Raw genomic sequence first — 14119 nt, forward strand, 5'->3', positions numbered from 1 at the left:
AAATGTGTCGTGAAACGTTATTTAGAAGCACTGGAATTTGTTTTTTTTGAGGCAAAAAAAATAGATTTTTCTCACAAAAATTTGTGCCACACACATATTGCGAAGATGTATGCGTGATATTTTTTAATTTTTTAACATTTTAAAATGTGTTTAAAATGTACTCCCTCCATCCAAAAATACTTGTTATCAAAATGAATAAAAGGAGATGTATTTAGATGTACTTTAGTTCTAGATACATCTCTTTCTATCCATTTTGAGGACAAATATTTCCGTTATTAAAAAAATGGGTTCATATGCACATGTGTGCAGGACGTGCCCTCTCTAAACGGAACGAGGCTACTCCATGCCGCGATCACAAAACTCAACCCCCTGAAATCTCCCTCTCGTCTTCTCGTATGCCGCCCACCCTCCGCGCCATCCTCGCGGCCCCGAGCCCTCTCCCCGCGCGCTCGCTCCCCGCAGCCCAAGCCCTCCTCCTCACCTCGGGCCTCGCCGCTGACGCCGCCGTCCTCGCGCATTTCGCCAGGCACCTCGCCTCCGCGACGCGCGCGCCCGCGGACGCCGTCCGCGCGCTGCTCCGCCTCCGCCCCCGCCCGCGCTGCGCGCACCCGTTCAACGCCCTCATATCCCACCTCACCCTCTCCGGCGACCCGTCCGCCGCGTTCCGCGCCTTCGCGGTCCTCGCCGCGGGCGGCGACGCCGGGCGGCCCGACGGGTACACGCTCCCGGCCGCGCTCAAGGCGTGCGCGCGGCTCGGCGGCGGCCTCCGCGAGGGCCGCCAGGCGCACGCGGTCGCCGCCAGGGGCGGGTTCCTGGGGCGCCTCCCCGTCCGCAACGCGCTGGTCACGCTCTACGGCGCGTGCGGTGAGTGCGGCGACGCCAGGAGGGTGTTCGACGAAATGGCGGGGCGGGACGTCGTGTCCTGGACCGCCCTGGTGTCCGCGTTCGTCAGGGGACGGAGGTTCGCCGAGGCTCTCGCGGTGTTCGGCGAGATGGACGTTGTGCCCAACGAGGGGACGTTGGCTAGCGCGCTGGTCGCGTGCGGGAGGCTGGGGGCTGTGCACGCTGGGAAGGCCGTGCACGGGCGGTGTCTTAAGAGGGAGAGGGGGCTGGAACTCATCGTTGGGAATGCTTTGCTAGATATGTATGTCAAGTGCGAGAAGTTGGATCTTGCAAGGCGGGTGTTCGACAGGCTCTTGGTGAGGGACATTGTATCTTGGACGGTCATGATAAGTGGTTTGGTCCACTGCAGGCTTCCGAGCGAGGCATTGGAGCTGTTCAATGGGATGCAGACATCAGGGGTGAAGCCAGATAAGGTTGTTCTCTCCACTGTCCTCTCAGCTTGTGCGAGCTTAGGCGCGCTGGAGTCTGGGAGGTGGGTGCATAAATATATAGAGCGTAAAGGCATCGAGTGGGACGTGCATGTGGGGACATCATTGGTTGATATGTACGCAAAGTGCGGGTGCTTGGAAACTTCTCTTTCAATCTTCCATAAGATGTCCATCAAGAATGTATCATCTTGGAATGCGTTGATCAATGGGTTCGCATTGCATGGTCATGGTAGGGAAGCTCTTGTGTACTTTGACAGGATGGTGGCTTCAGGCTTGCCCCCCAATGAAGTCACCTTTATAATCGTCCTTGGTGCTTGCTGCCACACAGGTTTGGTGCAACAAGGCCTTGGGTTGTTTAATTTGATGAAAAATTCGTACAAGCTCTCGCCATGGGAAGAGCATTACGGTTGCATGGTTGATCTTCTTGGCAGAGCTGGGCTCATCCAAGAAGCATATGGTTTAATTAAGGTCATGCCTATGACGCCTGCTGTGTCCACGTGGGGAGCCCTGCTGAGTGCATGCCAAGCTCATGGGCGTGTAGAGTTCTCACAGCAGATTCTAAGGCATGTCCATGAGCTGGAGTCCTCTGGGAGTGGGGTTTATGTACTCCTCTCAAATTTATATGCTCTGAATGATAGATGGACTGATGTAAAGAGGGTGAGAGGGCTGTTGAGTGCAAAAGGCTTGTGGAAGGAGCCAGGATCCAGTTTGATTGAGGTGAATGGTAAGACCAGTGAATTTGTAGTTGGACAGACGAACCATCAAGATATGGATGCGATATGTGCAACGCTTTTCATGCTAATGAGGCAAATACATTTGGATGGGCTGTAATTCTTCAGGCAGATTCTCAGTTTCCGTTGGAGATTTGATCTCATGCATTCAGAAAATATCTACTGATTTAGTTGGTCCTAGGGACTGGATATCAACTTTAGTAATAATTGCACATTGTTAGCATCATCTGGTTACACCTATTTCTGTGGGTGAATGGTGATCAGATCTAACCTTGGAATGACTACTGCACATTTATATTTCATTGTTTGTTGCTCTTGTGCTTATGAAGCTTTTCTGGCGTTAAAAATCTGAACAGCCAAGTGGAGTACAAAGTTAGCCAGACTTGATTAACAATGAATATTAGCCATTTGTTGGGTGCCTCTTGGAGTATTCTGCCCCTCTTCAGTTCTTGAACATGATTGATGGTGAATTTCAGCATCAGAACTCCTGGATGGACGAATGGACTCTGACCCTTAAAAGGCACTGGTACAAACCCAGACTAATTTGTAACCGTTTTATACAAGGTGAGGTAAAAAGTTGCTGAAACTTTTACATCAGATTGAGTTGAGACTGGTAGAGTTTCTACCCTGCACATAACTGCGCCAAGAGCGATGCAGAATATACCAGCCTTGTAAACATGCCTGTTAACTGTTATTCGCCTCTGAAGTTATCCTGAAGCCTAGGAGGTGAAGTGTTCTGAAGGAGTATGAAACATCATTAGTTCTTTGTTCTGCTATCTTTCACTCAACTTGTTAGTTGATGAAGGGCATCTGCTTTTTAACATGACAGAGACAGTTGTTGGATATGTCATAATTATATATTCCTCATTAAAGAAGAAGATAAACTGTTGTTCAAGGTGACATTGTAAGTTAAATTCACTCCAAAAGCACCCTGTATAGTACTTGCATGACTGTAGTTAAATTCATTCTGAAAGCACCCTAGTGCTTGCATACATGGCAATGTAAATTTTTAACTAAGATACATGAAACGGTCCAGCATTTACTATTGCTTTGCGATGTGGACCTTGTTTATGTTCTCACATTTTAGTTAAACATCCTGCCTGTAGAGGATGGGTAATAATGCTTCCATATTTATCTAATGTATCGCCTGCCTCCACATCCGTTCTCCCTTTGGCAATTGAAGAACACTGCTGCCACAGGGGGTCCAAGAGCATAAAGTGCGGAGAAGTCTCTTGTATTGAAATTTGGTCTCCATCCTGGTGCATATATTGTTTGCCGGACAGATTGGCGGAAGAGTACAAAAGCAAAGCGATGTATTCCTGCAGTTGGTTTTGGGCTTTCATAACTGACGACTTCATTTCCTGTAACAAAATGTGTGCTAACATGTTAAAAAAAGTGAGTTCATTCTAGTACGTAAATTCGAAGAAATTTCTGCCATGAATTGATGTGAAAGACACGACAATGTGCTGCTTACTAACCAGGTATGCTATTTAGATGCCTTTTGTCCTAACTTTGCATCCTAAGCACTTTCTATAGTTGCCATCTCGAGTTTTTATCCCTAAGTAATCATCGATGATGTACTTTTGTTTGAATAAAATGAGCTAAATCTTAATTTCATCTGTACTTCTGAACCAGCTCAATGTACATTTATTTTAGAATCTTAGGCAAGTGTTCAACTCATTAAAACATTCAAATTAGTAAAGGAAAAAGAACATGAAGAACCCACCGTAACTGGCATTCGTTGATTCTGGGATGTCTGTCACCAACCTGTGGCATGTATATAACCATAAGAAACACTTAAGTTTCGAGGTGTTACATTGTACACATAGAAAAATAATTTAGTTCAGTAACTTCTACTAGTTATGAGATGTTCCAGGTCTTACCAGTGAAGGTATTCTCTTTTTGTTGGGTTGCTTGGACTTGGCGAGTCAGGATCCACCATCACCTAATATCAAGTTAGGTTGTTAGTTTAGGGAGAATAATGTTCTTATCTTAAGACCATACTAGTTAACATGGAAGCAAAATATGATATTTCTGCAGACAGATCGATATTCACTTTCTGAAATGTACTTTTGCCTTGTAACTAAGAAGCTGTGCCCATCAAGATACTGGATGCTAGTCAGGAGGCAGACCTGTTCCTAGTGCATAATCGCCAATTAGGCGGTATATTTTGGCTAGGAGGGGCTAGGTGGGAGGTGCCCTAGTTTTTAGGTGGGCTAGACGGGTTGCCTTCTAGAACAGTATTAAGAAAATATCCACTACAAAGATATCCAATAACTTGATGCTTTTCAGACAAATTTTAATTGAATTATAAAAAGAGGGCAATGTTAAATAGTAACTGTAAGGCTATTATTTTGTAAGTTTCAGTGGTAGTATCGTGACTAGAGCACCTAAATGACGTAAGCAAAACGTGTAGATTCATAATTGTAAGCATTTATTGCCGCATCTAGTCATGATGATTAATATTCTTGTATTTCTCGATGACGTGCATACTTTTGATTCGCAGTCATCACCGAATGAAAAGATGCAGGTATATGTGCAGACCCTATCAAAAGTAAGTAGAATAGTATCTCTATAGGATTCACATGAAATAAAGAAATGTAAGTGCAAAGTTCTTTTTCAATCCGTATAGATGAGGTTGTACAAATTACGGAACATTGAGATTCTTTGCTCTCAGTGTTATGTACGTACAGGTAACAACTGAAGTGCGCGGACTTGAAAAGCTGATGTTATGGATGTGAGATTGCGTACTACTTTCTAGAAGACACAAATAGTAAAGCCGAGTTTGACTTGTGATGTTGAAACCTGTGCAATTTAAGCACTTTTTTTTGGCTACAACCCAAATAGGCCTCCTCAAACTTAATATTGTTCATTGTAGAAATGATGTAGCTGTGGACTTACCAGAGTGTAAAGGTTCCTCATGTCGCGCCCAGCAATGTCAATCCTTGGTTCAGTTGCTACTTGTGACGGCTTGAGCTCAGAACCATTGGTTAGTTCCTTGCCGTTGTACATAACCTTAAGTGATGCTGCTTTGACAAATGGGTCCAAAATGTCCCCAACAACATGTCCTATGGCAAGTGCCTCCCTTGACATGGTTACTGAAGATTAACAATCTTCGGGGGTTGAGTAAGAATGGGTTGGGCTCTGGACAGGCTAACTTAGTTTGAGATGTGAACTTGGGTGAACTGATGAGTGCAGGTGCATGCCCTATATATACTAACAATCAAAGTGCTGAAGGCATTCATGATATCAGGAGTTATGAGCTCCAGACGCCTTGGAATCTAACTTTAAGGTAGAGTATGATATTGGTCGCCATCACTGGAAATATTTAGGCCTGTCCACTCTAAGCCTACACTAATTGAAGGAGTGTCCAATGCAATTCCACATCGATGGAATAAAATCTGATGGCCACGCTTTCTTATTCCCTATATCTGGAACCGTAGACATGATGCGTTCCTAATGAAAAGTTGATTGCCTTTTTGACTTGTCTTTCAGATTGACAACTGTTCTTCAGGCTCAACAAGAAAGTTCCCTCCCTCTTCCTCAATAATAGTTCTAGGCAAATGGGATAAGTAAGCATCAAAAGACCAAGTACTTCTCCGTGTTATATTTCGCTGCTGTATACAAGTTAGAGCATACATACTAGAAATGATTTTATTTTATCGGTATTGCAGCCATGATCTACTAATTAATATGAATGGCAAAAGTGGTTTTTCGACCATGATTGGTTGGGAATATTATCATACCACAACGATATAAAGTGGCTACGGATTTCTATCGACACCTGTTCATTGCCGTCTCCTAATTTAATATTTTGTCTCTTGATAGTGCTTTTATCGAGTAGTGGCTTTTGAAGCAAATTAGTGGTACAGGTGTGTGGTTTATTTCAATGCATTCCGACATCTAGAATACAGAACCAAGCCTAGTTCATCCTTAAAAAACTAGAGTGGTTGTTTAGATGATGATGAGGTGGCGTATTGACTTTATTTTTTTGTTTTCATATATTCTCTGATATGATTGTTCATTGGTCTTTCAATCGAGATCTAGTCCAGGGGACTAAATGCTCAAACAGGCATAATGTGACTAAGGCCCCGCAGTTGAGTTTGAAATGACAATTTCAGCACAGCCATTTTTCTTTTCGAAAAACCAACATAAAAGTTTGAACAGTAACTATATCTGTGCTGGACTTACAGTGTCATTGAAACTGAAATTCAAATGCATTTTTTGCTTATCTATCCAATAGGTGAACCTATAAATTCTTTTGTTTTTGGTCCTGAAAATTAGTCATTCCCTGCTCCTATAATTATATAATATTGCCATCCTTCATATCATGCTATCGTCAGCGACATTCTGTCACTTAACTAATTTTTATATACCATTAAACTGAAAGCTTCTTCGGTGACTATTGTCAGGATACAAGCTTCCTCGCCAAATTCAAAGATTCATTCAACAGACACTGATTGCGATGTATATCGCGCATGTGCTGCTAGCTAATTTTCGACGAAGTTCGTCGTACTCCGTACGTCTCGCCCAGCTTGCCTAACAGAATATGATCTCTAAGGATTGAGGGTATGATCTCAACGTAGCTTCCTATGTACACCCGCAAAGATGCATTTTCTCTTTGAGATGACCATCCAAACTGCCCTTGCAACTTTCTGAATTTGTGATCTGTGAAATACAGTGCCCTAATCTTTCTATCATAACAGGAATATGCCTGCGGAGCTGATGGACTTTAGATAAAGAGAAGGCGGAAAGCAAGAGAGATAAGGTCTACTGCATTTGTTATTGACTAGTAATAGGGGTCCACAGAATCCCATATTATTGCTGTAATCTGTGCCGTAGGCCTATGTAATCTGATAGCGTATTCCCACTTGCACTTGCAGAGCGCAGGCCTCTTGAGCTGAACTGGAGAATCCTCTGTGATTTCTCAAGTTCTCACATTAATTGATGCAGGGGTTCCAGAAATCAGAGTGAAAGCTCATCATCTTATCATACCTTTCATGTCATCTGGAGCAAATAAACACTAGTCCTGAAACTGAACTGGAGTAACGCCTGAAAGGTAATTTCGATGATGACTACTACTACTAGTACTAACTAATTTCACATTAATCGAGGCAGGAGTACTTAAGTGCTGTCTAAATGAGATATTGGCAGAGGGAAACACGCTGTAGTTTCTGCTTTGTGCAACAGAGGATTCTGTTCTTTGACTGTCCAATCGCATGCACTGCTCAGTAGGCTGTTAATTTGGCCTTTAATATAGCACCTCCATGAAGCATGTCATGGTTAAACCTCTTCGCCCACTAATTCCTGTTGGAGTGTTGGTGCCTCTACGGTCGTCTAGATACATCCATTTGAGCGACACTTAATATGGGACGGAGGGAGTATTTGATAATAAAAAGTTCACTCTTGTATGCAGGTGCTATTCTCGTCCATCAACTGGTTGGTTATGGATTACATGGATTTCTGTAGCTATCACGGCACAAGGAGCATATCTGCAAATGGAAGCCGGATCAGATCAGTACTGGATAGATGGAAGCTGGGTAACCGTTAGATATGTATGACACTTTTGAGTAAAGGGCGGAGCAGGAAAGGCAACGAGGCCAGTTACGTGGACGCACCGAACGTCAGGCTGGAGGAAGCATCCACGGACCCAACTATGGCTGGCATGATAATCTTGACCGGAGATGGAGCAGACAATGAGCCATCCGCCCACCCCCCTTCACGTGGCGCGGCATCCCATTCGACATCCGCCTGATGGGACTCACCGGAATGAAAGTCGCCGACGCCGGCCCTCCGGCCGGGATTCTGGAAATGGACTACCAAGAATCGCCGGAGAAGATGGCGTGGGAGGCCAAAGCTGCTGAAAACGGCAAAAAAGATTGTTCCTCCGCCATTGGCTGGCTGGATCAGAAAATGACACTTGTTATCGCCAAAAGTCCTTGTCGAGATTGTTCTTCTGCCATTGGCTCGTTGGATCAGAAAACGACGCTAGTTAGGAGTACTGAAGATCATTGTCTGTGCTCAGGATGCATGGAGGTTTGATGGCAAAGCAAACGTACGTACGTGGACAGCAACTGTCCTCTGGCTGAGCTGTGCGCCTACAGTGTCACCACCCAAATTCATTTTGTATATTGAAGTTAAATGCGTATTCTTCTCGAAATGGGCTTGTTAGCGTTAAAAGCAAACTAATTATATTTCACTTTTACCACTCTTAGCTTTTGACAATGTATCACAATTGTGCAATTATGATACACTGTCAAAAGGTAAGAGTGGCAAAAGTAAAATGCCAAAATCTGGAGTGGCATAAAGAAAATTTGAAAAACCTAAAGTGGCCAAATCTGGGTTGGGTGTTTTACAAGTGCGTGAATGTAAGATCTTCATCTTTTTGTGTGTTCTACAAGTATTTTTTGTTGGATTTGAGTACATGGTGTGCTTAATTTTTTCCTCTTTTGTGGTGTATTTGGTGTACATAGGGTCCTTGTGGGTTCTGGCACTAGGAGTTGGAGTACATTGTGTATCTTGTTGACAATCATTTCCTCAATGGGAATGAAGCAGTGGATGCAATTGGCGCTGCAGAGGATAGGAGGGGACAACTCATTCGAGAAAGGGGAGAAAGGGCTAGGCTTGCAGACATTGGAGCTGGAATAGATGACAGGAGGCCTTCAGGCAGTCCCATGGCCAAGCAGCAGGCAGATGCACTTTTAGGTTTAGGTTTTGAAGGCAATGATGGGATCAGTCATACTGCCGTGAGTTATGTTTGGTATCTCCCTTCTGAAGAAATGATGTCAGCTAATGCTTGGTCAGGATGTAATGCTTGTTGGTCAGGATGTAATGCTTGTTTAGGTTAAGAAGAATGTAGTTGTTATGGAGATTGCAAAACTCTTTTGGTCAGTATGTAATGCTTGGTCAGTATGTAATAGTTGGCCAGGATGTAAAACTCTCTTGGAGATGATGTAATGGCTTTGTAAGGAAGCCGGTAATGACATGTGACTTGTTAAGCTAAATGTTATTGATGGTTGTTCATATGCTAGTTAACATTTAATATCGTTGGCTAAAATTGGTGTTGCATCCAACATTGATGTTGTTGATTTCATTGGTGCTTGATGACCATGCACTGGTGACCAAGAAATATGTAAAATATTTTGATACTAGTTGATAGAAGCTCATTGCATAATGGTTCTAGTCATTCAAGGATAATTCATGATCAACAAACTCATTGCAAAATATTTTGATACTAATTGAAAGAAGCTTATTGCATAATGGTTCTAGTCATTGAAGGGTAATTCATGATCAACAATTGATCCAAACTCACATATTGACATCAGTATGGATCAATTGTTACATAACCCAACATTGCAAGTTTGACAATCTTACATGAAGATAGAACTACATCCTGAGTGAACAAAAGACATCATATCATTCTAACACAGCCCAGCATTGCTAGGTTCACCTAAATACATCAAACATAGATGTTCTCTTGGCCTTGTTAGGCAACACTTGGTCTTCCTGAACCTTTCTCTTACCAACAGCAACAATTTTCCTTCTCATCTCCTCCTTCCTTGCAGCTTCTCTTTCTGCTGCAGTAGCTAGCCTCTCAGCTTGTTTCTTTGCAGCAACAACTTGTCTATCAGCCTCTCTCTGTGCAGCAACAGCCTGCCTCTTTGCAAGTTTCTTCGCATCTGTTTCTTCTCTCTCAGCCTTCTTTTTAGCTTCCCCTTTTGCTTTGTTCTCAGCTGCTATGGCCTTCATTGTGTCTGCAATTATCTTTTTTGTCTCTTGTGTTGCCTGCTAATTTAGTTCAGCTTCTTCTCTCCTTTTCTCCCTGTTTTCAGCTGCTGCTTGCCTCTTCCTTGCTGCAACTGCTGCCTTCTTCTCAGCTTGCTCATGCCTTTTCCTGGCAATATCTTCTACCGTTCTTCTCTCCTTGCTGCAAGTAGAGCTTATTTCTTGTCCTCCGCTTCTTTGTCTCTCTACTTCTTCATAGCTAGCAACTTCTTAGCTAACCCCCTTGTTGAATGGTGGTTGTGCTAGAGCTTGGTTGTGATTGGTTCATCAAAACCTGTGCAGCTGAGATGAATGTGGACTCTGGAACATGCCTTGCTTCATTCACTCTTTGAACTGGCCTCTGCATGAAGTTAAAACAAACAACAATGCATAAGACAATTATGCCAGGAATATTGATGCCACTGGACAGTACTGACGCTTACCTGCTGCATTAAGAGATCCAGCATAAGATCTTAAATAACTGCATTACTTTCTGTAGAGTTCTCATCCTGTTAATACAAAATCATGATATCCGAAGTTAGCTTGTTTTGACAACTACATTCCCGCAAGAAATACATTTGAGTAACCAGAAAATAAAAGTAAGACCTGAGCATTTGCTTGTTGAGTTGGATTTGCTTCTTGCACATTTTCGGCATCTTGCATGTTTGGAGGAGGCAGTTCTGCCTTCAAGTGTGGGCAACCCTTCTTGTTGTGATCCGCCTCACCACAATATTGCAATGGATGATCACACCTTGCCTAGACAACTTCTTGCCACCATTGCTGCAAAACACTTTTGCTAGAGCTTTCCTTCTGCTTGTGCATGGTCTGCCTACTTGTTTTTGATAAAGTGGGGGCTCAAGTGGGGGGGGGGGCATTCATCTTTTCCCACTCTGTCCTGTCTTTGCATGGGTATATGATGTTGATGTAGGCTTTCTTGAACATCTCCACAGAGTAGCAGTCATTTACTAGTTGTAAATGATCAACTCTTTCATGTCTTGCACAATCTATGGCATGCACACATGGGACCGCACTCTTCTCCCATCTCTTGCAGCTGCATTCACTATTGTGCCAGTCCACAATATAGTATGTTCCTCTGTCTCCAACCTGAAACACTCCATCTCTTGCCCCATGCACATGGCATGTACTTGCCCACTCTGTCATCTTCTCCACCCGTTTCTTGATCTTGGGGCGGATGTGCCCTGTCATTTTGTCAGCCTCTTGTAGTTTGGTATAGTGCCTTGTCATCAATTTACCTTTGATCCTTTCTAACATGGATGACATAGGAAGCTCCCTTGCCTCTAGGATATATCTATGGAGGAGTAAGAAGTTCACATTAGTAAGATATTCACATGAGTGAGAAATTCACTTAAGATATTCACATGAGTAAGAAGTCCCCATACTTGTTGAATACCTCACAGTTGTTATTCAGTAGGATATCATACTTTGGTAAATCACTTTGAAAAGCTCCCACCCACGTGTTTGGCTCCAGTTCATGCAACCATTTGTATGCATCCATACTCAACTCCTTCATCTCATTCATATATTGCTCATACTTAGTTGCTGTGTTGCTTCTAGCAATCTTCCACAACCGTTTCTTTAGTGCATCACCTTTGTGTAGCTGCTGGAAGTTCTGCCACATGTGTCTCACATAGAACCTATGTTCTGAATATGGAAACATATCCACAACATTGATTAGTCCCTGTAAAGGTTAAACAAAAGCAATCAAACAAAAAGTCACAGAGAGGCAAGGTGTCATTGCAAAGTAATGTCAAAATATTGTACCTTCTGTTTGTCACTCACAATTAACCATGGGGCAGTGTTGATGATTGCCAGATCATTTTTCAATCTCTCCAAGAACCAACATCAGTCGGGTTTGTCATCCACTTCAACAACAGCTATTGCAATTGGGAAAATACAATTATTTGGATCTATTCCAACAACATTGAGCAACTGTCCTCTATACATTGCCTATGGCACCCATCTAGAAAGATGATAGACCTATACCCCTGAAGGAACCCTCTCTTGCAGGCATCCAGACACATATAGGCCTTGTTGAACCTTGCTTCGTCATCAAGTGCCACAAAGAAAGAGCTGCCTGGATTAGTCCTTCTAATCTCATTGCCATAGTCCCATAGCAATTTGTATTGCCCTTTCTCATCACCATGTATGATTTTCATAGCCAGCCTCCTGTCCCTCTGCAATTTGGTCCTTGTTGGGGTCATGTGCCACTCCTTATGCACAACCCTAGAGAAGTTTCTCAAATTCATATCCTGGTCAGCTCTGAAGCTCTCCAAATACTTTTGGGCAATGAATGGAGCAGTGAAAGCCTTGATCTTCCACTTCTTTGTGCATGTGTTTTCACTGACATACTTATTCATCATAAAGCACTTGGTTCTACTATCATAAGAGGCCCACATATACCAAGTGCAATCATCATCACATTTGGCCTTCAATCTTTTTCTATCATTCACAAGCAACTTAACGTCAACTCTATTCTTGTAGCAATACTCTTTTATGGCTATCCTCAGTAGCTCAACTATTTGGAAAACTTGGCCAACATGTAATTTAGGATAGTGTAAATCCTCTTCCCTAAAAGCCTTGAATTTCATGTACAATTCTTCATCATCTTCATCTAGTGGCCACAAATCATCACCTTCAGACTCATATAGTTCATCCTCTTGCTTCTCTTTTCCTTTATCTGCAGCTTTGTGTTTTCCTTTCTCTGAATCCTTTTATTTTGCACTATCTTTACCTAACTGTTTCCCTCTCACTTGTTTGTCTTCAGGTTCATCCATGTCAACATTGCCTGCATATAGATCATCATCACCATCATTTAGGTCATAATCACTATCTACTATAGCACCAGGATCAAAATATGAATCATCTGAATCATTGTCAACATCTGTATCTGCTTCTGTCATTGCATATGAAGAATTGAACTGCCTTCTTGTTCTGGTGGTCACAACTTCTTGCTCTACTTCTTCTGCCATTTGTGGTTGTTCTGCCTCAGGTCCTGGTTGTGCTGCTTCAGTTTGTGGTTGTTCTGCCTCAGGTCAACAGTCTTCGCCTCTTCCATATTTGCATCTTCATCATTGGCAACAGAGCAGTTCCTCTTTGCAAAGACATAGTTGCTGACATCATCTGGACTGTCTGGGTAAATCACCTGTATAGGAATAGGATGCTCTTCTTCTTCATTTACATGTACATTATGCTCTGCTTCAACATGTGTTTCTTCAGTTGTGACCACTGGCTCATTGTTACATGCTTTTCTAGGAATGAACACTGGAGGCAGGTGAGTTATTGGGAAATTCACCACATCATCCTCAGTAAGGTCTGCATCCAAGCTGTTATCATGGTCCAAATACAGACTGAAAGAGTTGTTACAAGGAGACAAAAATGTCAACATCTGATTAGTGTCTGCATCTCCTCTGATTTCTCTCAAACCATTTTGCTTGACTGATAGGATAGGAATCAAGTAATACACCTTCAATCTTCCTGCCACTTCCCACCCAATCTCCTCCACTAAGTTCTCAACCATAATTGGAGACCATGTCACTTCATCTAGTTCATCATACCACACAACATGAGCATTCACATAATAACGGTTGCTACCACGTCCAAGAAAATATCCCCCATGGTTGATCTGAACTAATTTTTTTTGCTCTGTGCGCCTTGCAAGAATAAAACATGTACACAAGTATCAGAATCATCGACAAGGCACCACCTTTACACACCAAAACCATACTCCAAAACCCCCAAATTTGAACCCTAAACCCTAGCGGAATCAGAACTCTAGTGCAGCCGATCCTATGTAACTATCTCAAAATTGACGATGTCCAAACAAATTATCATCGATTAAAATAGGCACAAATTCTTCACAATCAAGAGCACACCTAAAACCCTACTTTGAACCCCAAAATCATGCGCAAAACCCTAGCCTACCGAAATATCAACTCCAATGCGGGGAACCCTATGAAACTAACTAAACATTTTTGATGCCCAAATGAAATACTGGAGATTAATAGCCCAAAAATCCAAGATAAGAGGAGGAAGTTTGGGGCTTACTGTAGGTTGGGGGCGGCGTGCCATCGGGGCGACGAATAGGTGCCATCGCCGCCACGCCTATGCGCCCCCCGACGAACAGGGGTTGAAGAACCACGTGTCTCGTTCCTCCCCAGAGCGTCCAACGCCGATGAGCCGATGCAAGTGATGATCGACCCCCTCTCCCCTGCGCTGCACCCTGCTTTGGTGGTAACAAAGACGAAAAGACAAGGGGATTTGGTCCATTTCCAA

At 43.2% G+C, this 14119-nt stretch overlaps 2 protein-coding genes across 3 annotated transcripts; one reads left to right on the forward strand and one right to left on the reverse strand.

Moving 5' to 3' along the window:
• Positions 1-276: 276 nt before the first annotated feature.
• LOC123189597 (pentatricopeptide repeat-containing protein At4g38010) lies at positions 277-3477 on the forward strand. 2 transcript variants are annotated; one of them, XM_044602050.1, is made up of 3 exons: positions 277-2788; positions 2892-2966; positions 3246-3477. In XM_044602050.1, exon 1 carries the CDS (start codon positions 294-296, stop codon positions 2160-2162), a length of 1869 nt encoding a protein of 622 aa, XP_044457985.1. In that variant the 5' UTR covers positions 277-293; the 3' UTR covers positions 2163-2788; positions 2892-2966; positions 3246-3477. The 2 variants fall into 2 exon arrangements, with proteins under 2 accessions (XP_044457985.1, XP_044457984.1); XM_044602049.1 differs by having other exon boundaries at positions 277-2966.
• LOC123189598 (protein FLOWERING LOCUS T) lies at positions 3185-5251 on the reverse strand. Its single transcript, XM_044602051.1, has 4 exons — positions 4964-5251; positions 3946-4007; positions 3789-3829; positions 3185-3423 (listed from the first exon to the last, which is right to left on the reverse strand). Exons 1-4 carry the CDS (start codon positions 5153-5155, stop codon positions 3194-3196), a joined length of 525 nt encoding a protein of 174 aa, XP_044457986.1. The 5' UTR covers positions 5156-5251; the 3' UTR covers positions 3185-3193.
• Between the last annotated feature and the right edge of the window lie 8868 nt (positions 5252-14119).

The sequence above is a fragment of the Triticum aestivum genome, chromosome 2A, assembly GCF_018294505.1.
Source record: "Triticum aestivum cultivar Chinese Spring chromosome 2A, IWGSC CS RefSeq v2.1, whole genome shotgun sequence".
NCBI classification, from domain to species: Eukaryota; Viridiplantae; Streptophyta; class Magnoliopsida; order Poales; family Poaceae; genus Triticum; species Triticum aestivum.